Source organism: Tursiops truncatus, chromosome 13 (assembly GCF_011762595.2).
Source record: "Tursiops truncatus isolate mTurTru1 chromosome 13, mTurTru1.mat.Y, whole genome shotgun sequence".
Lineage (NCBI taxonomy): Eukaryota > Metazoa > Chordata > Mammalia > Artiodactyla > Delphinidae > Tursiops > Tursiops truncatus.
Genome location: NC_047046.1, coordinates 64913409 through 64938052, shown reverse-complemented (window position 1 = coordinate 64938052; position 24644 = coordinate 64913409). Strand labels below are relative to the sequence as shown.

The window sequence follows — 24644 nt, the reverse complement described above, 5'->3', positions numbered from 1 at the left end:
TCCCTACATTTAGGGAACCAGGTATCTTAGGTGCGGCCTCCAGAAAGCCAGGACCTCCCAGTGAAGGAAGCTGAGGAGGTGTGTGCCACCTGCTCAAAAGCAGTTATGAACTTTTCAACGCCAGCCCGTCAGAGCACGTGGTGCTTGGGTAGTGAGAGTATAGAGCACTTTTCCTTTATCTCTTTTTCTGTAATATACTGTATTTTTTTCCCAAAAGAAACTAATTTCCATAAGTAATAAATATAAATTCAGAAAGTGTAAATGCATGTACAGTGAAAAGATATAATCCGCTTGCCCATATATATACTTTATTCATGGAAAAAGGAACGCATTAAGTATGTTCATATAAATGAACACAGTAGTAAACGCTCGTGCAATAAATATTTATTAAACATTCTGTCCAAAGCAGTACACTTGGGCACTTAACATGAAATCAGATTTGAAAATCAGAGCAGTTATTTTTTAAGTCACAAGAAAAGTAACACGTATATGCATCGCTCACGGTGCTCCTTACAGGCTGTTGAGGAAATAGTCTCCTGGACCATGTAAGTAATTCTTTCCCCAGGTTCTTACAACACAAGTAGGTTATAAGTGAATTCCAAGTAGGACAGAGTCCTACATGCCATGCAGAAATATACCCCTTGGGATTCATTCCAAATCCTTCTTCCTGTCTGAGACTCTTATGAGGCGCCAGTTTATTCTCACCAGACAGGGAGAACTGGGGATGTTTCATGACTCAGGTAAGATGATGGTTAACAGCATCAGTTCTGGAATCAGACATACCTGGGTTCAAATCCTGGCCCTGCCACTTCCTAGCAGGGTGACCTTGGGCAAGTTATTTAACCTCTTTATGCCTCAGTTTCCTCATTAGGAAATGGGTTGTTGGAAGATTAAAAGGAATACTGAATATAAAGTGCCTGACCTGTAGTTAAGTGCTGGGCAGTAAGTATGACAGACCAGCTCACCTAGGATTTACATGGTCGGTGGCTGATGGAGAAAAGCTATTTGAACACCTATAGGCTGATCTCAGGGTCCAGGCCCAGGGCAGTGGCTGGGCCATGACTACACCCAAGTTGCTCCATTTTGGTCTCTCAGCACAGAAGCCAGAACAGAATTAAGTTGGTACGTGCCTTTTACCTCTGTCCCATCACCAATAAATTTACGCAAAAATTTGGTCCACAGGTTTAGTCCAAGATTTCTATGTGGAAGTCCTATTCTGTGTAGAAATCAACAGGTTAGAAATTCCATGCCAAATGCTGTAAGTTCCTGAGCACGTCGACCTTGTTCACCTCTGGGTGGGATCACTGCCAAAGCCCTGAGTACTGTGTGATCTCAGTGACCCGAAAACAGATCTTCTTTGGGAACATGCAGCTTCTCTAATCATGCTTTTCTTTCAGTGTCTGCCATGTTGGAGAACGAGAGCATTCAGGGTCTGTCTGGGGTGAAGCCCACGGGCTACCGGAAGCGCACCTCCAGCCTGGCGGATGGAGATAACTCGTACTGCCTGGAAGCCGTCATCCGCCAGATGAATTCCTTCCACACAGTCATGTGCGACCAGGGCCTGGACCCCGAGATCATCCTGCAGGTGTTCAAACAGCTCTTCTACATGATCAACGCGGTGACGCTCAACAACCTGCTTCTGAGGAAGGACGTCTGCTCCTGGAGCACAGGCATGCAGCTCAGGTACAAGAGGCGCCTTGGCCCGGCACACGCCAGTCCCAGTCGGGCACGCTTGTCTCTGAAACTGAAATCCAAATGCAACTGATCGTCCTTGTCACAGTCAGTATGTGACTCAGATCCATCACCTTTTTATTGGTTGGTGAAATTCATCACACACTGAGATGGTGACCCGGTAAACAAATTAGTTCAGAGCTTAAACACATTTACATACTTTAATATGAAGATTGTAAATATGAGGTGGATAGGTCAGAGAGAAAAATTAATGACTTAAGAGGCATGAAGGCTCACAGAGAAGTACAAACATGTTTGCGAATGTTAAATGTTAAGTTTTAATTCAATATAGTTAATGCCTTTTTTTCTCATTAACTTAGTACAGACACTTTAGGTACTTCATCTTGGCTTGATTTTAAGCACCCACTCATTTCACAAAAAGTTATTGAGTGCCAGGTACTTTTCACGCTTTTGCCCATGTGGGACAATTAAGATGAGGAGAATGATAACACTAATGGCAGCTGGCCTGCAAAATAAACACAAGAGGTGAGCTCTTCCCAGTGAAGTAGGAGGCCAGGTTTAACAGAACTCACTTTTCTTGTGTCTAAGGTACAATATAAGTCAGCTGGAGGAGTGGCTTCGGGGAAGAAACCTGCACCAGAGGGAAGTTGCTGAGACCATGGAACCTCTGATCCAAGCAGCCCAGCTCCTGCAGTTAAAGAAGAAAAGCCCCGAAGATGCAGAGGCCATCTGTTCCCTGTGCACCGCCCTCAGCACCCAGCAGGTGTGGTCACTGTCAGCCGAGGGCCTCAGAGCAAGCCCAGCTTCCATTTCAAGTCTGTTCCTGCCGGTGGTTGTTTCTTAGTGTGGCACTCCTGGCCCTTTCTGCTCCCAATGATACAGTCCTGAAGGTCCAGAGGATGGGATGTTCCTGGATGAACCAAAGGCTACTTCGGTCTGTGAAACAAGATGACACGGTTTCCCAGTAACTCTCTGGTGTCTCTTGCTTACGTAGAAAGATAAGGTAGTCAACCCACAAAACGTCAAGCTTAGGCACACACTTTTTTAAACGCTTACAGTGAATTCTGGAATGTCTCTCACCTAGAAACTTAAGCATCCGGCATTTGGCATTAAATTGTTTTCTTTACCGCTATGATTCCATTATGGTCCTGTTTTCACTTAGCATCCATTTACATTATTTTAAATAAAGTCAGTGAGAATCTAGCTAGAGGCATTTAAATGTTCCTTTCCTTTTCCCCTCAAAATTGTGTTTGTACTAGGACTCGGTTGCAGAGATATTACCAGTCTGTAAAAAGATAGATCTTGTCCCCACACAGGTGACCTTGCCCTCCGTCATGAATGTGCCTGTTTAGAAATGGGCCCTCCACAAGGTGGTAGCGCAGAATGAGACCAGCATGAGGAAATCAGATTTTCCAAATTAAATCATGCACCTTCTCCCTGCCCAGCACCTAGAGAACAGCAAAATCCAAACTCAGCATGGCAAAGTAAACATACATTTCCTTACCTCCTCCACTAACTACTAAGAGATGAGATCCCAAACTCTGAGGAAAACTGCTTCCTTCTACAACTGTACTGAAAGTTTTGAAACTTTTTAAAATGTTGCTTTCACAAGTTTACTCCTAGACTGCAACTGGCATCGCTCTGCCCCTGGGCTGGCTACTTCCCCCAGACAGTTGGTAGCAGACAAAGGATTAGCTTCCACTTAGACAGGAGTAAAATCTGTTCCTTCGTAAGTGATTTTGGGGGTGGGGGGAGGTAGGAAGGCTTTGTTACGACCTTTGTTATATAAGGTAAGATACCCAGGACTCTTAATGAAACCTTTAAATTACTCGTGGATAAGAGGCTGAGTGCTTCAGGCAGCAGTTCCCTAAAATCCTCATTACTTTATAAGCCATGGAGCGTAGAGGGCGGGGTGGGCAGGTATACGGGAGAGAGGAATGGGGTGAGAGAGCTCAGATCTTCCAGGCAGAGCTTCCGGACTCTAGTTTACTACATGTAGACCCCTAAACATCAGGCCAGCTGTATCTAAACTGTGGATCTTGCCTAAAGAGAAGTGTCCTCCTGTGCCAATGTCATATGTTCTTTAAAATTCAAAAGTTGTCTTATGTTCACTTAGCTGTGTGCTGAACTTTTGTTTTTATTCCAACAGATTGTCAAAATTTTGAACCTTTATACTCCCCTGAATGAATTTGAAGAACGGGTAACAGTGGCCTTTATACGAACAATCCAGGTGAGTTTTAAAATATTAATCAATTTTATAAAGTCCTAGTGAACAACAAATAAAAGAATTGGTAGTTTAGATTTTAACCTTGCTTCTCTTTATTAATGAAATAACGTTACATTCTAGAGGACCTTACGTTTTTAGGTGTTCTCTTTAGGTACATATGAGCCACACCACCCATGAATTACTTATCATATACGCACAGAAGACTGAACGTCAATCATCTCTGCCTCTCAGATCTTAGACATTGTCTAAGTAGTTCATTTGCCACTAGCATGTAACTAAACTATAGCACAAAATGAAATTAACAAAGTAAGCGGAATATCAACCCTACCCACAAATGGAACTAAGAAATACTCTTTTCAGAAAACAACTTGCGCTCTTAAATCTTGACTCTTAAAGCTTACAATATTTGCCCTTAGGAATATGCTTGAAAGAAAACATTTCAGGGAAATGATTATTTAAATCTGTCTTAAGAGTATGGGACTTTTTACATAAAGATGAGCTGCCTGGGCTTCCCTGGTGGCACAGTGGTTGAGAATCTGCCTGCCAATGCAGGGGACATGGGTTCGAGCCCTGGTCTGGGAAGATCCCACATGCCGTGGAGCAACTAGGTCCGTGAGCCACAACTACTGAGCCTGCGCGTCTGGAGCCTGTGCTCCGCAACAAGAGAGGCCGCGATAGTGAGAGGCCCACGCGCCGCGATGAAGAGTGGCCCCCACTTGCCACAATTAGAGAAAGCCCTCGCACAGAAACGAAGACCCAGCAGAGCCAAAAATAAATAAATAAATAAATAAATAAGAAGACCCCAAGATCACTATTTCAAAAAGAAAAAAAGATGAGCTGCCTAAGCTGAGCCCTAGGTGACCTGGGCTGAGTGCCTAACCTTTGTGGGCGCTGTAGCGGACAGCATGTAAATGATGAGTCACATCAAGATTACTCAAAACACGAGGAGCATTTCTCCCATTAGTATATGTGGGTAACATTTTGAGGAGACCTAATACTTTCTCAAACTTTTAAACAACCTCTTTAGCCTGTGAAGTAATTGTCAATATGAAACAAGGATAAAATGAAATGGGGAAAAGTAATCAGAGGAAGAGGCAGGAAAAGAATAAATTAACTTGAGCGTCATGTATAAGTAGAGAATAGAGGCTGAAGATCAAGGGAGGGTGTTCTCTTAAAGGCAGTGGGGGAAATGCAGTGGTTTATTAAAGACTGGGATCACAGAGAAGCAGGCGGAGAGTCACCAACACAGATATTGTATAGTCAGCTGCTGAAAAGACTGATGACAGAAGCCATTGAGTTCTCTGACCCGCTACTGTTTTTATGGAGAGTTGAGAATTTACACAAAGCAAAGTGCAGGTTTAGAAAGTCTTTTCTGTCTTTAAATACCTGAAACATACATTAGAGGGAGAGCTGTAACTGCTTATAAATTGGCACTGTTTACAGAAGAGTTCAGGCCAAAGGTCAAAGAATATGAGCCAAGTCAGACTTGGGTTTGAATTAAGGAAGTAGGAAAAAGACAATGGAAGTTGGTCAGATATTCTCTGGAGACATGTACAGTCAGATTCTGAGTCTTCCTTAGCAGTCAATTCCCATGTCCAGCAATTCTTTCAAAAAATGGTTTTTGGGTTTTGTTTTGTTTTTCTTGCTAGAGTTTTATGTTCTGTTTCTCCCTAGACAGTGCTCAGAGGAAAGGCTCGGACAATCCATGCCATCCTCCTGTACTTGAACCTTATGTAGGATAAATACAAGTTGCTTATTAAAGCAAACCATTTACTTGGGTGGTGAGGACAGAATATGCTGACCTATAAGAATGTAAATTTAAGGGGATTGTTAAACACACCAAAGGATTCCCACCAGCAATGCATGAGGTATATACATACACAGGAATATCAGTCTTGTATTTTTGTATGTTGAACCACCCTTGCTTTCTGGGGATAACTCCAAATTGGTCATGTATATGTTTGTTAAGTCTAACTGGTTTATAGTGGTGTTCTTTGGCCTCTGTTTGCTGTTGATTTTCCATATGGTTGTTCTATCCATTATTGAAAATGGGGTATTGAAGTGTCCAACTATTATTATAGAACTCTTTCTCCCTTTAATTCTGTCCATTCTTGTTTCATGTATTTTGAGCTCTGTTGCTAGGTGCATGTATATTTGTAACTCTTATATATTCTGGATAGATTGAGCCTTTTACAGATATATAATGTCCTCCTTTGTCTTTTGTAAATTTTTTTTATTTAACGTATATTTTGTATGACAATAATATAGCCATTTCAGCTCTTTTCTGATTATTTGGAATGTCTTTTATCAAACTTTTACTTTCAAACTTTTTGTGTGTCTAAACTGTCTCTTGTAGATAGCATGTAGATGGATCATGTTTTTTCAATCCATTCTGCCAATCTCTGCCTTTTAATTGCCTTTAAATTTACATTTAAAGTATTACTGATAAAGGATTTACTTCTGCCATTTAGCTACTTGTTTCCTGGATGTCTTAATATGTTTTGTGTTTTTCAATTCTTCCATCACTGCCTTTTTGTGTGTTTATTTCTTGTAGCGAGTGTATCATTTTGATTCCCTACTTTCCTTTTCTGTATATTTTTTAGTTATTTTCTTAGTGGTTACTGTGGTGATCACTATTCACATCTTCAACTTATAACGACCTAGTTTAAATAATACCAACTTAGTGTCAATAGTACACAAATACTCTGCTGCTATACATCTCCATCCCTCTGCCTTTAGATTGTTATTGTCACAGATCACATCTGTTATACATGTGTACCCATTAACAGAGATTTATAATTATTTTCTGCATTTGTATAAATCATACAAGAAAAGGTGCTACAAACCAAAAGTATAATGCTGGCTTTTACATTTACCTATGTTGTTAGCTTTACCAGTGTTCTTTATTTCTTCTTATGGCTTGATTTCTTATGGCTTTGAGCTACTGTCTAATGTCCTTTCATTTCAGCCTAAGGACTTTCTTTAGTTACTGGTAACCAGATCCTTCTGCTTTTGTTTATCTGGAAATGACTTAGTTGTCCCTCAGTACCTGTGGGGGATTGGTTCTAGAACCTCCATGGGTACCAAAACCTGTGGATGCTCAAGTCATTTATATAAAATGACATAGTATTTGCATGTAAGCTATGCACATCCTCTGTACACTTTAAATCATCTCTAGCTTACTTATAGTACCGAATACAGTGTAAATGCTATGTAAATAGTTGCCAGCATGTATCAAATCCAAGTTTTACTTTTGGGAACTTTCTGCAATTTTTAAAAAATTAATTTATTTATTATTTTTGCTGTGTTGGGTCTTCGTTTCTGTGCGAGGGCTTTCTCTAGTTGTGGTGAGCAGGGGCCACTCTTCATCACGGTGTGCGGGCCCTCTCACTGTCACGGCCTCTCGTTGCGGAGCACAGGCTCCAGACACACAGGCTCAGTAGTTGTGGCCCACGGGCCTAGTTGCCCCGCGGCATGTGGGATCTTCCCAGACCAGGGCTTGAACCCGGGTACCCTGCATTGGCAGGCAGATTCTCAACCACTGTGCCACCAGGGAAGCCCTGCAATTTTTAAAAATATTTTTGATCCATGGTTGGTTGAATCTACAAATGCAGAACCCATGGATACAGAGGGCTGACTGTAATTCTTCAATCTTGAAAGATAGTTTTGCCAGATATAGAATTCTTGGTTGACAGAAAGAAGAAATTTCAGGACTTCAAATATATCACCCCTGCCTTCTGGCTTCCATGGTTTCTGATAAGAAACCCACTTTTACTCTTATTGAGGATACCTTGTTATGTGATAAGTCACTTCTCTCTTGCTGCTCTCAGGATTCTTTCTTTGTCATTGGGGTTTGAAATTTTGACTATAATGTGTCTCAGTGTGAATCTCTTTGAGCTTTTTCTGCTTGGAGTTTGTTGAGCTTCTTGGAGAGATATATAGAGAGAAATATATCTTTCATCAGATTTTGGAATCCAGCCACTATTTCTTCCAGTAGTTTGCTGTCCCTTTCTTTCTGGGACTCTTATGATGTATATGTTGGTACACTTTATGGTGTCCCACAGGTCCCTCAGGCTCTGTTCACTTTTATTCACCCTTTTTTCTGTCCACTCCTCAAACTGAAGAATTTCAGTTGCTTTATCTTCTGTTTCACTGGTCATTTCTTCTGCCTGCTCAAGTCTGCTGTTAGACCCCTTTAGTGAACTAAATGAAAATTTTCATTTTAGTTATTATACTTTTCCTATATCTGCCTCCAAATAAAGGGAAAAGGAGATGGGCTCTATCCCTTTAAATCTTCCAATTGATGCTGCTGGAGGGAGCCACTGCATCCCGAGAGAGCCAAAATCAAGGCAGGCATCTGTGCCAGTCCTTCAGGGAACTGCCAGACCAACCAAAGTGCACAACCCCAGATTTTTGAAAGACAAGATCTCACTGCCTACCCTGGCACCAGCCAGCTGCTCCAGGACTGTGGGTTACTATCCCTACAGCTGCAGTGGGGCTGGAGAATGGGGGAATGGTAGCTGATGCACACTGATCTCTTAGCAAAGATGAGCAGGCGCTCCCTTCATCAGGCACTCTCCTGGTTGTTGTAAGTGTCCAACCAGGTTACCGAGTTACAAGATAGTTGATGCCAGTTGCTTTTTTCTAGCTCAGTGGTTGCTTCAGTGGAGGGACTGACCCCTGGAGGTTCCTGCTCTGTCATTTTGTGTGATGTCAGTCTCCCCATTCCTTTTTACAGATGAGGAAACTGAGGCAGAGAGAGGTTCAGGTACTCACCCAGGGTGGTGCCAGGATTAGAGCTCAGGTTATCTGCCTCCAGAGCCCATGGCCTTAACCACTTCACCATACTGCCTCACCATATGATTTGCACCTGAACTATATTTTTCTATTCTCCCTTAGATGGAAAATTTTTAAAGAATGCTAGAATTGGGAGAGGAGTTAAAGTCATATGATCTCCAACAAGCCTAAACCAGATCTTCGCTCCTTGCTAAATACCTCAGGGAGAGGGAGACCACATTCTCCTGAAGTCCTACCCAGTTATCGTAACATAAATATTCCTGTGATTCATTTTTGTGAGTTCACCAAAACTGGCTATTTTTAGGCATAAGAAATATTTTACGTCATCTTATTCTTCCCCACAGGCACAACTGCAAGAGCGGAATGACCCTCAGCACCTGCTGTTAGACTTCAAGCACATGTTTCCCGTTTTGTTCCCATTTAATCCATCTTCTCTGACCATGGACTCAATCCACATTCCAGCGTGTCTCAATCTGGAGTTCCTCAATGAAGTCTGAAAATGCATGTGCCAAAGCTCGACTGCCAGTGAGAGCAAGAAGGAAGTATACAGTACAGTAAAGTGAATTTAAGGATCTGTTAAATCTATAAAAGTAGATCAAATCAGAGGTTGAGCACCTGTGCAGAGTGAACTATACAGAATAAGACACATCTGTTATTTTATTTTGTACCTACTGCTCAGAATAAAAACACTTGAAATATGGAAGATTTTTTTAAAGTATGATTTCGGTCTAAACAAATATACATCATGATCTACAGCCACCAAGCAGTCCCCATGGGCCATATAAAAGATGCCAGTCTGTAAAATGGAAACTGCCTAGTTTTGATCTTTGCACATAGCTGGAGAATGCCCAAAGTAAAATGATATTAAACATATGTAAGTCACATAAACTGCCTTCAGAGGACTTTTAACAAATAATGGTACTAATAACCATGACACTGTCATATAGTGAGTGACATTTCCCCCCGTCAACAAACCGTAGGTGTGGATGGGTTTATGGGGAGATGTCTTGAGGACAAATACACAGACCTGGGCCTTCTGAGAAGTTTCCCAAAGATATTTTTTAATGCCTGGTGATGCAGAGACAATGGTGTAATTGACCTCCAGACTAAACAGTTTGATTATTGGTTTCTGAAATAAAATTAGAAGACTCAGTCCCTAACGTACTCAAACCCACTTGTGTAGTCATGAATTTATGGAAGAATTACGTTAAAAATGCTGCAGTCCCACACGAAAAATGTGAGCAAACAGAAAGATATTCCTTACGTTTCCGATGCTAATCCATGCACTTCCTGAGTCAACAAAACTTTCACAAAAGTCTGCGTAAGCTAAATGTTAGAAAAGAACAACAAGCCTTATTTACAGATTAAAAACCAAACAAGTCAGGATAAAAGCCTTTAATCCCTTATTGCCATTATACCTCCAAAAAGAACATTACATAATGCGCTAGTAATTCCAGATAACTAAAAGAGTAAGGAAAACAAACTTCATCTTGAGGATCAGACTATTTGAAAAGCCTTTTTTAAAAATCAGTTCAGGTATTATTAAATTATTATCCAAAACTTTTGGGTGTTTGTGGGTGTGTGTGTTCTTTTTAAAGGGAGAGAAGCTTATGTCAACTTTCCCTTTTCAGGTTATTTTCAACACTTTTCAAATTTACCACAAAAAACTGTAAATATCTCTGCTTTGAAATAAGGGTTTAAAGAACTTTCAATGATAATATTACAATGAATTTTACAATGAATTGTAAAGAATAAAGAATATTCAATGGGTTTATGGGGAGATTTAAAGAATATTCAGTGATAATATTACAATGAATTTATTTGTTTGCTATTTTATAATTTTTTGTCTCTTCTAAAGCAAGCATTCGATTAGAAAATCCTACATGTTGTTTACAGTCTTCTACTATTTTTTTCATATTTCTGGTAGATAACAGTATGCTGCTCCCATGACAGGAACAGATGGTGTTTGCAAATCATAGAAGAGCCTCTATGTTGCATCAAGAAGAAAAAATTTCTCCACAGAGTACAAGTAGAGCCCCCATACCCCGCCACCTTCTCTTACTCAGCCTCTCAGCTTAAAAGGCTCTTGGAAACACAACACACTCCGAGCCCTAAACAATCCTGTGCGCGGAGCTCTCCTCGCCCGCTGGGCAGGACGAGGCACAGCCCCCGGGCGAAGACCGCTGCCCAGCACGTCCCCACCCGAGTCGGCGGCATGATCCCCTCGACCTCCACGTTGCACGTCCCGGCTTCTCTTAGGTGTCCACGCAGAGCTGTGCCTTTCCCTTCCTTCCCAGCTAGAGTTACATGATATGACATCCCTGACCACACCCTTCAAAAACCCATATGCTGACTAGCTTTGGAAGGCCAGTCTAAACCAGTTGAGTCCGTGGCTGCCTCTTTTTCAAGTTGTTTATTATGTGTAACTTGCTTTTTACTGCACTTTAGTTTAAAACTTGGCTTCATGTAAGGCCTGTTCTTAATCTTCGAGAACCAAAAATGCCTTGTTAGAGTGCTAAGGAGTGTAAAAAGCAGCGATTCCATAAATGCAACGGCTTCCTGTCCTACGTGCTGTCTTACACCCTCATTCTCTCCATCCCTCTGGGTTACTCCCTCTGCTGTCACTGGTTAATCACTGGGTGCCAAGGACTCACTGAATAAAAGCTTGGCATGTAGAATAAATGGGGTGGGGGAACCTCGTGAATAGTCCTCTACTTAGCCTAAGAAATGCAGGTTTAGTTCTCCTCTTCCGAAGGTAAAGGTATTTCACTGGAGCTGTACTTGATCTATATATACTTAAAAAACAAGTACTCTTTTATAGACACCAGGAATAAAGGAATACAGTAATCAGTTACTTAATGTTTAGATCTGCCCTTTTTAATGTAACACTTGGCAACTAGAAGAAGCATCTTTAATATGTTAGCATTTTTCTTCTTTGCATTTTTTTTAAAGTCAGTTCAATTCATTTTCCAACTTCATGAAATCAATAATGACTTAATTTAAATAACTTAATTCAACGTAAAGTTTTGAATTCTAAACCAAATATCTGTCTTTATATTTTAATATTTTAAATTTAGTTGTCACTTTTCTCACTATGTGCCTTTAGCAGTTACTAAGGTAACTGACATCAGTTCTCTGAAATAAGTGTTTCTGTGGGAAGAATTTTCATGTTCAGCATAACGTCCTGGTGGTGTTTTGATCTGTCTTTTGAAACATGAGAAGCATTTTAAAGATTACTTAAGAATCAAATACTTAGATTAAACAATTTGTATTTTAAGTATTATATGGGACCCATCTGTCTACCTAGAGTAATGTGTGTTCGTTGCTGAGGCTGACAAGCATATCACCTACATGCATATCACCGACATTCTCCCTGTGCCATCACAGCTGCAGTTAGACTTACGGTACCCAGCAAGCAGATCAGACCCAAAGGAAAACAGGCTTTTCCCCCCTTTTTATGAAGCATATCAATACGACTTTCTTCCCTTTCCTGTACTAAATTTTAAAGCTTTTGTAAAAACAAAACAAAACAGACAAAACGAGGAACTTGGAAAACTTAAAAAAAATTAACACTGCTACCATCAGTTCATCAAATATTTACTTAGAGCTTCACTTAATGCATTAAGATTATAGTAACAAATGCATTAGAATCCATTTCTTTTACATACAGTACATTTGTTTTCATTCATTCTGAGGCACCAAGGGCATCCTAGGTTGAAGCACTTGTATAATGCCCAATGACTAAACAGTTACTAAAGTATGACAGCAAGGGGCAGGACACTGTAGATTTTCCTCATAGTAGATTTCTCTGCAGTTTCTCAAATTATTTGCTGCATGACCCAAATAGCCATAATCCACTTTTTGTACACATCGGTACCATAGAGAGTTGGGGAGTATAGAAAATTAGAGGTTGATGCCAATGCCACAGGACTTTTTCTTATTATAAAGGTCATTAGATAGAGACTCAAGATTGTTTTTCCTAAAAAAATTTCTAATTTTAATAAAGGGGGTCAATCAAAAATTAATTTAAACTACTTTCTAAAGTGATACAGTATCAGAATAATCCAGATTTGACTATAACATTTTGCTCCCAACTGATGTTTGGATGAAGGACTTCTTCACTGAAGGGGATCCCATCATATTCATGGGTGAATCTAACAATGGAGAAGAAATACTACTAATAAAAATATTTTTCCACTTTGACCAAATCTGTAAACTACACCTTTGTTTATAAAAATTGCTTGTATTAGTTACTGTAATATTCAGCTGTGAATAAAAATTTGTGGAAATAAATACTTTTGAAAAAAGTGGTGTGACAAATTTAAATGAAATTTAAAACTCTGTAACCACACATTGACTGAAAAGTTAATTTTTAATGCTTAAGAAACTATTCAGGGGCCTATATTCAAAGATGCTTCATGATCATTTAAACCAGGGTTTGGCAAACTACAGCCTGCAAGTTGGGGTAGAGAGAGACTTTCCCTATAAAATAAGACTTACTGAGCTACACAACTCAAACAAGGCAGTTTTGGTGTAGTGGATCAATGGAATAGGACAGAGAGCCCAGAGATAGACTCATATGTATAACTTTGTAAATGGTAGAGGTGGCATTACAAATCAGTGGGGAAAATATTTACAAGATCTGTATGGAGGATCTTATATATAAGTGAAAAACATTAACAGTAACATTTAAAAATTGGAGAAATATATTTCACAGATAAGAAGACTCCATACCACAAAAATGTCAGTTGTCCCCAAGTTGGTCCGTAGATTAAAATCCATCTCACTACAGTTTTTTTTGGTGAAAATTGACAAGCTAATTCTAAAATTTATATGGAAGAGCAGAGGCCCAACGATAAGGAAGAGGCTCCTCAAGACAAAGCGGGAAAGCTTTCCCTAATACGTACCAAGACTTACTATAAAACTTCAGTAATTCAGATGAGTGCAACTGGCACAGAGATAGAAAATTTGACCATTGGAGCAGAACAGAGAGCCTAGAAACTGAACATTTGTATGGAAACGTTGGTAGACTGTTTATTACCTAGAGGAGCACACACAAAAATCACCTGGAAATCTTTTTAAGAACTCACATAACCAACCTCACCCAAATGTACAGGATAGGACATCTCCAGGGAAGGTGCCCTTAAACACCCATCATTAGGGAACCCTATTGGAATATTTCATGATACAGAAATGTGTTCACAACATACTGATCAGCTGAAAAGTTACCTCTGGAACCCAACTTCCAACTTAAGGATGGACAAACTTCTGGGTGGCTGGTGGAAGAATAACCTCTCTTCAGGAAAGCCTCCACCTCATTCCCAGAGAGGTGAGCGCCTATCTTCAGGACCTCAGCAGGAAAACTGTGTGCCAAGAGCCAAATTTCAGACAGCATACACTTACGTAGTAACAGTAGAGAAAGAACAAAGCAGCCGACATCTGGGTCCTGGTCTGACACTTAGAGGTAGGTCTGGGTGGTGGCAGAAGCTGGCCTGGTGCTCCCAGCTAGGCCCCGGTGATCTCCTTCTGCACACAATTTTACAAAACCACATCAGACAAGCTCACTCTGACTAATGAAGGGAGACAGCACAAGACTACGTCACAGTTTTGTCTAAACACAAACACAGGATCTCTGTGTAAACCACACGATACCAAACACCCCTCTCCTGGCTAATGGGTGACTGCAGCTTCTTCACCAGTTGCAGCTTTAGTCTAGCTCTAATCTTCCCTCCTTCTAGATAGGATCATGCTGAAATAGCTAATCAAAGACTTGACCCTACTTCTGAACAGCACCCAATCCAGAGTGAACCTCTGCATCGCTGGACTCCCCAAATCACCTAACCAAAGCCCAACGTCCAACACCCTCTCACTGAGCTGCCCCTCACTTCCCTAAGGTGTGCCCGTGATGTGCAGACTTCCTGTTGCAACAGCGTTAAACCCAGCCTGTTCACAGACAGGTGTGTGCCAGGAGGCGTTTGGCTCAAGGGCATCAACACAGTGTTGTCCCCTTCCACCAATATTAGCATTTTGCAGGGTAAACTTAGAACCAAGGAGGTACCGTTACTGAACCAAACTTGGGTCTGCTCGCCTGCACACAGTAAAGCCAATCTACCAACATGGGGCCGTGGAGAAGGAAAGTGCAGTGTACTGCAGGGCTAAGCAAGGAGTATGGGTGGCTAATGCTCAAAAAACCTGAACTCCAGATGGATTTCAGGGAAAGGCTTTGAAAGACAGGGTGAGGCAGAGGGTCTCAGGGTACCTGATCTGCTCCTAGACATTCTTCTGACTGGTTGGTGGTGAGGTAATCAGGGGTCAACATCACCAACCTTCTGGTTCCAGCTGGTCTGGGGTCTATGTGCTTGTGGGCAGCACGAAGTTAACTTCTCCCACCTGGTGGCAGTTTCAGTATCTGCAAAACAGCTCAGAGGACTTGGCTCAGAATATTATCTATAGCCCTTGAGGAGGAACTAAAAGTCCTTTACTTTGTTTAATGGCTAAACTGTTATTATTTTTGTCTTGACTGTTTTCCTTTGTTTCTGCATTTTCTCATTCTCTGATTAAGTTTGCTCTTTGGAACTCAGGGAAGGCCTAGGCGGTTAAAGTTTTTCTACCAACAAGAGGCAGGTGGAGGACGTGGGGGTGGGGGTAGGGGGCGGGCCTGTCCAGGGAAGGACCAATAGGGGCCTGCATGGTTACACCTCAGGTTATACAGGTTATGGCAGGTACCTTGGAGATACTGCCAGTTTGGTTGCAGACCACTGCAATAAAGTGAATATCACAATAAAGTGAGTAACATGAATTTGTTGGTTTCCCAGTGCATATAAAAGTTATGTTTCCACTATACTGAAGTATGCAATAACATTATGTCTAAAAAAAATGTACATATCTTAATCTAAAAATACTTTATTGCTTAAAAATGCTAACCATCATCTGAACCTTCAAGTCTTAATCTTTTTGTTGGTGGAGGGTCTTGCCTCAATGTTGATGGCTACTGACTGATCAGCGTGGTAGTTGCTGAAAGTTGGGTGGCTGCAGCAATTCTGATTGACATCTATACACTAATATGTATAAAATAGAGAATTAATAAGAAGGTGCTGTATAAAAATAAATAAATAAATAAAATTAAAGGAAAAAAAAGTCATCAATGAAGTTGCCACATCTATTGACTCTTCTTTTCATGAACGATTTCTCGTAGCATGCAATGCTGTTTGATAGCATTTTACCCACAGTAGAACATCTTTCAAAATTAGAGTTAATCTTCTCAAATCACTATGTATGGCAGCTATAGCCTTACAAAATGTATATCTTAAACAATAAGACTTGAAAGTCAAAATGACTACCTGATCCATGGGCTGCAGAATGGATGTTGTGTTAGCAGGCATGAAAACAACATAAATCTCATTGTACCTCTCCATCAGAGCTCTTGGGTGACCAGATGCTTTGACAATGAGCAGTCATATTTTGAAAGCAATCTTTTCTTCTGAGCAGGAGATCTCAACAATGGGCTTAAAATATTCAGAAAACCATGTGGTAAACAGATATGCTGTAATCCAGGCTTGTTGTTCCATTTATAGAGCACAGGCAAAGTAGATTTAGCATAATTCTTAAGGATCCTAAGATTTTCAGAAAGGTAAGTGAGGATTGGCTTCAACTTCAAGTCACCAGCTCCATTAGCCCCTAACAAGATAGTCAGCCTGTCCTTCGAAGCTCTGAAGTCAGGCATTGACTTCTCCTCTCTGGCTATGAAAGTCCTAGATGGCATCCTCTTCCAATAGACAGCTGTTTTGTCTGCATTGAAAATTTGTTGTTTAGTCTAACCACCCTCATTAATTATCTTAGCTAGATTCTGGATAACTTGCTTTACTTGCTGTTTCACCTTGCATTTTGATGCTATTAGAGATGGCTTCTTTCCTTAAACCTCATGGACCAACCTCTGCTAGCTTCAAACTTTTCTTCTGCTGCTTCCTCACCTCTCTCAGCCTTCCCAGAACTGAAGAGAGTTAGGGCCTTGCTCTGGACCAGGGTTTGGCCTAAGGGAATGTTGTGACGGGCTTGATCTTCTATCCAGACCATGAAAACTTCTGTATCAGCGATAGGCTGTTTTGCTTTCTTATTATTGTGTGTTCACTGGAGTACCACTTTCAATTTCCTTCAAGAACTTTTCCTTTTCATTCACAACTTCGCTAAATGTTTGCAAAAGGCCTAGCTTTCAGCCTATCTTGGCTTTCCACATGCCTTCCTCACTAAGTTTCATCATTTCTAGCTTTTGATATAATGTGAGAGATGTGTGACTCTTCCTTTCACTTGAGCACTTAAGAGGCCACTGCAGGATTATGAGTTGGCCTAATTTCAATACTGTTGTGTCTCAGGGAATAGGGAGACCTGAGGACAGGGAAAGGACAGGGAAACAGCCAGCCAGTGGAGCAGTCAGAACACACACAAGATAATCGATTAAATTTGCCATCTTATATGGGCGTGGTTTGTGGCACCCCAAAACAATTACAGTAGTACCAGCAAAGATCACTGATCACAGATCACCGTAACAAATATAATAATTGTGAAAAAATTTGAAATATTGTAAGAATTGCCAAAATGTGATGCAGAGACACAAAGTGAGCAAATGCTGTTGGAAAAATAGCACCAGTAGACTTGCTCCAAGCAGGGCTGCCACATACTCAATGAAAAACAAAACAAAACAAAACAAAACAAAATGCAATAAAGTGAAGCAGAATAAAATGAGGTATGCCTGTATTACTAAATGAAATTCTAAGGCTTGCTAAGGATATAGACACTGCAAATAACCTTCAAACAGGTAGAGGAACAAAGACAAATACACTGGACCCTTGAATGGGGGGGAGGAGAGCCCACCCTCCATACAGTCAAAAGTCTCTAGATAATTTATAGACAGCCCTCCATATGGGAGGTTCCAACCAACCTCTGCTCATGCAGTACAGTAGTATTTACTACTGAAAAAATTCTGCGTATAAATGAACCCGTGCAGCTCAAACTCATGCTGTTCAAGGGTCAACTGTATATATCCTTCACTTAGGTCTGTGACAACATCTTAAGCTATTTGGAACACACCTAGACCTGGGGTAAGCTTAAAATAAGTTCGGTAAATCAGTGTCTGTATTATTTTCTGTCTACATTTCATTTCTGATGTTCTTGTTTGGCAACTCGAACTTTCTGTAGAGTAGGTATTTGTTATAAGGACAAAACTACATCCAAGGTAATAACTTCTTCTTAATTAACAAAATTTGAAGTTATCACCAAAGCAGTTAGATTAACAATGAGCACATACATAACTTGCCCAACTACTCAAGATTAGCAAACTCACCTGTCTCATTTATTCAAAGTCAAGGCCCTCTGTATCCTTGGGCTCTGTGTCCATGGATGCAATCAACTGCAAATCAAAAATATTTGAAAAAAATTTTTTTCCAGAAAGTTCCAAAAGCAAAACTTGAATTTTCCATGCACCAGCAACTATTTACATAGAATTTACATTGTATAAGGTACTATAACTAATCCAGAGATTGCTTAAAGGAGAATGTGTGTAGGTTATATCCAAATACCATGTCATTTTAGATAAGGGACTTGATTTTGGTATCCTCCTGTAACCATTCCCTAAGATACAGAGGGAAAACTCATTTGTTACATTTGTAACAAATTTGTTACATTATACATTTGTTAACATTGTCCTAGCCCCTACCAACTCCACCAATTTTCCCAGTTTCTGTTACTGAAACTTCTAAAGCCATTGCTGCATAAGCTACCATTAATTTTGAGTATTATAGGAAGTTTAAGCACAGGAAAATTATCCACAAAATGTAGAAGATAGGGCTGAGGCTGGTTATTTCTGAAATCCTAATGAAATCTTAACATTAGAATTTACAGATTTACAATAGATTCATTGATTTCCAGTCTTAACGCTGATCTACTCCTTTTTTTTTTCAAAAAAATAATTACAGAAAGAAATGATAACAGGGCATTTCTAAAAATACTGAGAGCTAAATGTCTTAGAACATTTACATCTCACGAGGGCCCATGTCTAGATTTTAAGAATTATAAAATAACTAATTTTGATATAGATATTTAGTGTTATACAATATATACTTGGTTATATATGGTTAAACATGAAAAGAACTAATTATAATTTATTTCCGGTAATTTTGCATCTTTATTGAAAGATACTTTTCCTCCCAATTTCTATTTTGAAAAGTTAAATAACTACTGAAGAGTTGTCAAAATAGAGCAATGAACAACCGTATACTCTACCTTTAGGTTCCCTAATTGGTAATACTTTGCCGCATCTGCTATCTCTCTTTCTCTGCCACTGTATTTGTATGCATTTTTTGAGTTATTTGGTAATTAGTTGCAGCATCATGACTCTTCACCTCTAAATACTTCAGTGTGTACCTCCTAAGAACAAAGGACAATCTCTGCCATATCTACAATATAATTAACATAATCAGGAAAAGTAATGTCAATGCTACCGTCTCATGCAATTTATAGAAAGTTCCCCCAACTGTCCCAATTCTGATCTTTAGAGTTGTTGTTTTTAAATCCAGTTTCCAATTAAAGATCCTATGTTACATTCAAATGTCACATATCTCCTCTAATCTAATACTATTCCTGGCCTGTTTTGTTTTTCACAACATTGACATTTTTTTAAGAGTTCAGGTCAGTTATTTTGCAGAATGTCCCTCAATCTGGATTTGTCTGATTGTTTCCTTATGATTAGATTCAAGTCAGACTTTTTTTGGAGAAATCCTACATAAGTGAGGTTGTGTCCTCAGTGTATCCAGAGGGTGCATGATGTCAGTTTGTCCCATTACTGGTAATGTTAAGCTTGGTCACTTGGTCATGGTAATACAAGATTTCTCTAGTGTATGGATAACTTTTCCTCTTCATGATACTTTGAGATTATGTAAATATCTTTACATAGATTTACATGTTTTTTATATATGTAAAACTTTTACCCAATGGTTTTCAAAATCCATCCATTTTCATGACATTTTTAATTACAAAAAACTTAGGAAATTTGGAAAGACTTGCTGCTGGTGATCTGTAAGGTATTGAGTGGGAAACCGTGATACTTAGAGTGATGGTATCTTAACTTTTCTTAATAAATATATGGGGGGCAAATTGAATGGAACCTGACTTTTTCTCTTATTAAAGAACGCTAATACCCTTATCAATAGTTCTACAGACCAGATGCAATTACTCTGCATTTGGACTATTAGAAAGTTTTAATGGAAAAACCCATAACTTTTAAAGATCTGTTTATTTCCTCCGCCACTGTATCTCACACTTACAGATAATTCACTGCATGTTTTCTGATTTTTATTTTCTTCATTGCAAAACACACATTTGACTGGCTTAAGTTTACTGAGTGTTGGCTTGAGATAAAATGTGTTGGTTTTGGCTCACCTAATGAATTCCATTTTGGTTTCAATTTTATTATGTTACTAGCTTTCAAACATAAATCAAGTTCTAATGCTCTAATGGTACCAGCTCTGTACCATCCTTGGAAGAATTAAGAAAATAATCATTCAAATCATTTTCTGTAGGAGCCGTGGTTGAGAAAGGCAGAGCATCTAGTAGTGACACGTTGCCTCACTTCTCCACCTACCTGAAACCACACTTAACCTCATACCCCTAGATCCTTCCCCTGCCAAAAAAGCAAATAAATCTTCTAATCCAAGCCACCATATGCAAGTATGTTACTTTTACCAAGGTTTCAACTACTTTATTTCTTCCACCGAGGAAGATTAACTTAACATTCACCTCCTTTCCTGTTTTCTATAACATATACCTTAGTTAATGATACCTGTCTCTTTTTCTACCTCCGCTTCTACGTTCCACATGCCATAAGCCCTGGACAAACAACATGGGCCTTGGGCTTCTGAGAATCAAGAGTTCAAACCTATAATTCAGCAAATCTAGATTTGAGGCCTTGGCAAATTCTTTGGTTTCTCTGGGTCTAAGCTTCCTCATTTATAAAATGAGAAAGAAAAAACTCTTACCTATTTCATGGGGTTGCAGAATGTGCCTTAATTTGGGTTTGTCTGTTATATGAATTGTATGTTATTCAGTTTTATATAACAATTATCATATTGCCTGAGTATATGAATTATAAACAGCATACATAAGTGCCTGGTGCATGGTGGGCACACAGTGCTCATAGATGGTAGCTTTTATTTTTCTATGCTCTTTGCTCATCATCCAGAATATGAAGGTGAAAAAAAATCATCAGGTATGTGGGAAGTTTTGATTTATTCAAAGTCCAAATTCCACTGACTATATACACTTCTTGTGAAAAAGGAGCATACATACTTTTTAAAGTCAATAGCCTCAGAATTCATGTATTGAATTGACGACTGTCAATTTCCTAGATTTGCTCAAATCAAAGCAACAGAAGAAAGAAAAGGAATAAACCAGAGGGTCAAATTACAATAGATGGTGAGTAAAAGGGAACAGTGGATAACTGGGAGAACAAATGGGAAATGAAGGAATTTTCTGTAACGATGGACATGTTCTAAATTATATTTTGAAAGCTGAGAGTAGTTTGGGTTAAAAGAGTATATGCACTTGTGAAACTCATCCAATTTAAGATTTGTACATTTGACCCCATGGAGATTTTGCCTTAAAAGAACTGTAAACAAATACTGACCTCCTAACATGAGTCATAGTATTTCTGGGTGAAGTGTACTAAGATCTGCATTAAAAAAAAAAAAAAAAAAAAAAAGATGGTTTGATGGAAGAACAGATGGAGGGACGTGATTAACAAAGTGAATCAGTTATACATATACATATATCCCCATATCCCCTCCCTCTTGCGTCTCCGTCCCTCCCACCCTCCCTATCCCACCCCTCTAGGTGGTCACAAGGCAGCGAGCTGATCCGAGCCAGCAATCCCACTACTGGGCATATACCCTGCTTGTCTGTTTTTATAGCCAGAGAACAAAGGGACTTCTGAGTCACCCGCTGATTGGGTAGGATCTGCATGTTTCCAGTGGGATGAATACCTTTCTGTATATGGTATGGAAAAGGAGCAAGGCATGCTGCTTGGGAAAGCTCAGAGATGTTGCAATGGTTGCTGCATGACAGAGTGATTAAGGGTCTGGTAACTGTTCCGGCGATGTTGGCCCTTTTAGTTTATCTTGTTCATTGTCCTTGCAGCACACCACACCGACCACGCGAATCAAGCCCGAGGCAGCCTGGCCAGCCTCCGAGCCCTGGCGCTGGGGATCTGCCCCTTCTCTGCCCGGGTCGCCTCCTGCTCGCCCGGTCTCAGTCCGTTCTCAGCACACACTCATCACCTGGTTCCCAGAACTCAGATTGCGCAGTGGTCACGTCATCATCGACCAGGGCTCACAGTTACAGCGGCAGAGGCATCCCTAACCTCCCTCATCCGTAGCCTAACCGGCTCACCCTAATCTCCCAGCCCCCGGTTCCCTGGCCCCATTTCGCCTGACAAGTTTTCATAATCCTCTCAGGCTCCGCCAGCGGCGCCGCCAGCCATGGGGCCCGATCATATAAGGAAAATACAGCGGCTTCATCCGGAGCTGCATCGTGGACCCGGGGGCGCCCCTGCCCTACGCCACTCGCTACACTCCACGCCTGCCAACCTCCCTGGGCCTGTCCCCCTCGCCTGCCCCGCAGTCTAGGCCTCTGCCCCTGGTCTGCGCAGCCGCTCTCCCCAGCCTGCGGGAGTCGCTCAGCCACTCCCCTCCCGCCGTCTTCCGAGCCTCCCCCACTCGACTTCCGGTCCACAGGCAGCGCCCGACCGCACCCCACCTCCTTCAAAGCAGTTCCACACTTTCGGCCGCCTGGTCACACGTTTAAGAAAAGTCAGGAGTGGGGGTGAAGAGGCACGTTAATTACCTGTTGGGGTAGCGGGGCGTAGATAGGATGGACAGGGTAGAGTCAAATCATTCTCTTGATTGGGAGACAAGAGAGACAAAGTCTTTAAAAACAGCGATATGAGGAAAAAAATCCGCTTGCGAGGAACGTTCTCTTGTCCAAGGCCGGTCTCCCCGGGAGGTTTCGGTACCCTTGGTTCCCACGGGGTGGCGCAGAGGGCCGCGTCCTGCCAAAAGAGAGAGAGAGCGAGCCCTGGCCGAGCGGCGCGAAGTAGGTAAAAAGGCGCGGCCGAGGCCACGCTGGCGCCGCCCCGCGCGCTTAAAGTCCGGGTGCCCGGGGCGGTACGTCAGCGTCGCCGCGGAGGACCCCTGCGCTGCCGCCCGCCGCCATGGCCCTGCTCCGAGGTGACCCCTACAGCCTCGCCTCTCTCGCCCCTGTTTGGTGGGGGGTGGGGAAGGGCCCGGTCGCGGCGGGGAGTCGAGGCCTCCTAGGCAGTAAAGGGGACTTGATAAAACCCCAACCCGAAAGCACTGTTTGGGTTTAGGAGAAAACATACTTGTCAGGCACTAGCGACAGTGATCTCCCGGCAACTTCCAGCTGAGAGTTGAGACCACGGTTTGCTTGCTTCTGACCTTGAAGGTCATTTGCCTTCGCGCGGTAGTGACCCACCTAGTTCGAGGTTAGCTATTTGGAAGACTGGGGCGGCGCCATAAGCACGAGGCGGCCTGGGGCGTAGGGGAGCCTTTCCCGGGAGCCCGGCGGCCTCGGACTTGGTCAGAGGGTGGGCGGGGCTTGGGGGAAAGGAAGGAATGTTGTCCTGCAGTCGGCAGGGGATTTCCGTTCCCCCCCCCACAGTGCTTGGTGGCGATCTGTTGGAGAACTTTCCTTAATCCCTTTCCCTTCTATTCTTTCGAGTGAGTCCAGAAGAGTGCAGTCATTGAGTACATAAATTCTACAGTTATTAACTTAAAAAAAATATGTAAACTCCCTTTTCATAACAAATGGTCGCAGTCAGTGGAATAAGGATGAAAGCTCATGCTTACTTTATGTGTCCTTTGAAGAACCTTCAGATGGAACACTTTATATATCAAGGCCCCGGGCGGAAAAACACTTGGCAGGAACTGAGAACCATTATTCTGGTGGTCCAGGGCCCTGTGGGCTCTGTGAAGGAGGTGGGGTTTTATTCTAAATTCAAAAGAAGGCAATCTCCTACCTTAAAGTAGAATAACAGGATCTGATATCCAATCTGCCCCCATTTCTTCAGGGCTATGAGGCTGCCCATATAGCAAGGAGGAGAATTTAAGAATCTATTGCAAAGGCCCAGGCAACATCAGATGATGGTTTTGACTCAAGTGGGGGGCAGTGGAGTTGGGGAAAAGGGGGAGGAATGATTTGAGATAGATTTGGAGTTGGAATTCACAGAACTTGGTGATAGGTTGGATGTGGCAGGTCAATGAGAAGGAAATGTCAAGAATGACCAGGTTTCTGGTTTGAGGAATTGTGTTCATGTTGATACTCCTTATGGAGTGAGGAAAACTGGGGAAGGGACAGATTTGTAAGAGAATATTGAGGTGCTCAAGTGCAGATATCAGGTAGGCAGTTGGTTAGGGGAATCTGGAGCTCAGAAGAGCCAAAATGACATGTGAACAGTTCAAGTGAGAAACAGGTATTCTGAGACCAGAGGATTTAATTTAATTTGTCAGTGCTCTTTACAATTCTGAATTTAATAAAGCAGCATATTGATTTTTTTTAGATGAGGTATTCAGAAAACCCAAATTATTTAAAAGCTGCATGGTCATGAGCTATCATCTTTAAAAGAAATTATATTTTTATTGATTTCTCTGTATAAGAATTTATCAGTGGTTCTGACCACTTTATTTTAATACAGACCCCTTTGAAAATTTGATGAAAACTATGAACCCAGTAAGGGGAAAGGATGTACATCAACACCTGCATTAAGGAAGTATGAAGTTTATAAATTTGGGATACCATTCACTGTGGTGTTAAAAGTTAGTGATCGTATTTTTATCCATTTCCCTGTTTTACAGGGAAACTGTAAACT

General features: G+C 41.2%; 2 protein-coding genes, 1 long non-coding RNA gene and 2 other non-coding genes across 28 annotated transcripts in view; 2 read left to right on the top strand and 3 right to left on the bottom strand.

Moving 5' to 3' along the window:
- Positions 1 to 9419, top strand: part of MYO5B (myosin VB) — a 382756-nt gene extending 373337 nt beyond the window's left edge. For all 4 annotated transcript variants that reach the window (XM_033837739.2, XM_033837736.2, XM_033837737.2 and 1 more), the window contains 4 exons: positions 1398 to 1683; positions 2281 to 2455; positions 3842 to 3922; positions 9061 to 9419. In XM_033837739.2, coding sequence (XP_033693630.1) covers positions 1398 to 1683; positions 2281 to 2455; positions 3842 to 3922; positions 9061 to 9213 — 695 coding nt within the window. In that variant the 3' untranslated portion in view covers positions 9214 to 9419. The remainder of the gene's footprint in view (positions 1 to 1397; positions 1684 to 2280; positions 2456 to 3841; positions 3923 to 9060) is intronic.
- Positions 365 to 23347, bottom strand: LOC109550282 (uncharacterized). 18 transcript variants are annotated; one of them, XR_012325408.1, is made up of 9 exons: positions 23139 to 23347; positions 22604 to 22808; positions 21390 to 21434; positions 18992 to 19164; positions 18054 to 18119; positions 16124 to 16329; positions 15043 to 15125; positions 14120 to 14242; positions 365 to 12870 (listed from the first exon to the last, which is right to left on the bottom strand). It is a non-coding gene; the product is annotated as an uncharacterized lncRNA (long non-coding RNA). The 18 variants fall into 18 exon arrangements; XR_012325410.1 differs by having other exon boundaries at positions 16124 to 16221; XR_012325396.1 differs by lacking the exon at positions 18992 to 19164.
- On the bottom strand, positions 22005 to 22086 carry LOC117307783 (small Cajal body-specific RNA 18). Its single transcript, XR_004521658.1, has one exon.
- On the bottom strand, positions 22164 to 22304 carry LOC117307789 (small Cajal body-specific RNA 17). Its single transcript, XR_004521662.1, has one exon.
- The window catches only part of ACAA2 (acetyl-CoA acyltransferase 2), a 46524-nt gene continuing 44716 nt past the window's right edge, over positions 22837 to 24644 (top strand). For 3 of the 4 annotated variants that reach the window (XM_019937041.3, XM_073790709.1, XM_073790710.1), the window contains exon 1: positions 22837 to 22986. In XM_019937041.3, the coding sequence (XP_019792600.1) occupies positions 22971 to 22986 (16 nt within the window). In that variant the 5' untranslated portion in view covers positions 22837 to 22970. The remainder of the gene's footprint in view (positions 22987 to 24644) is intronic. The other variant, XM_019937038.3, reaches the window with a different exon arrangement.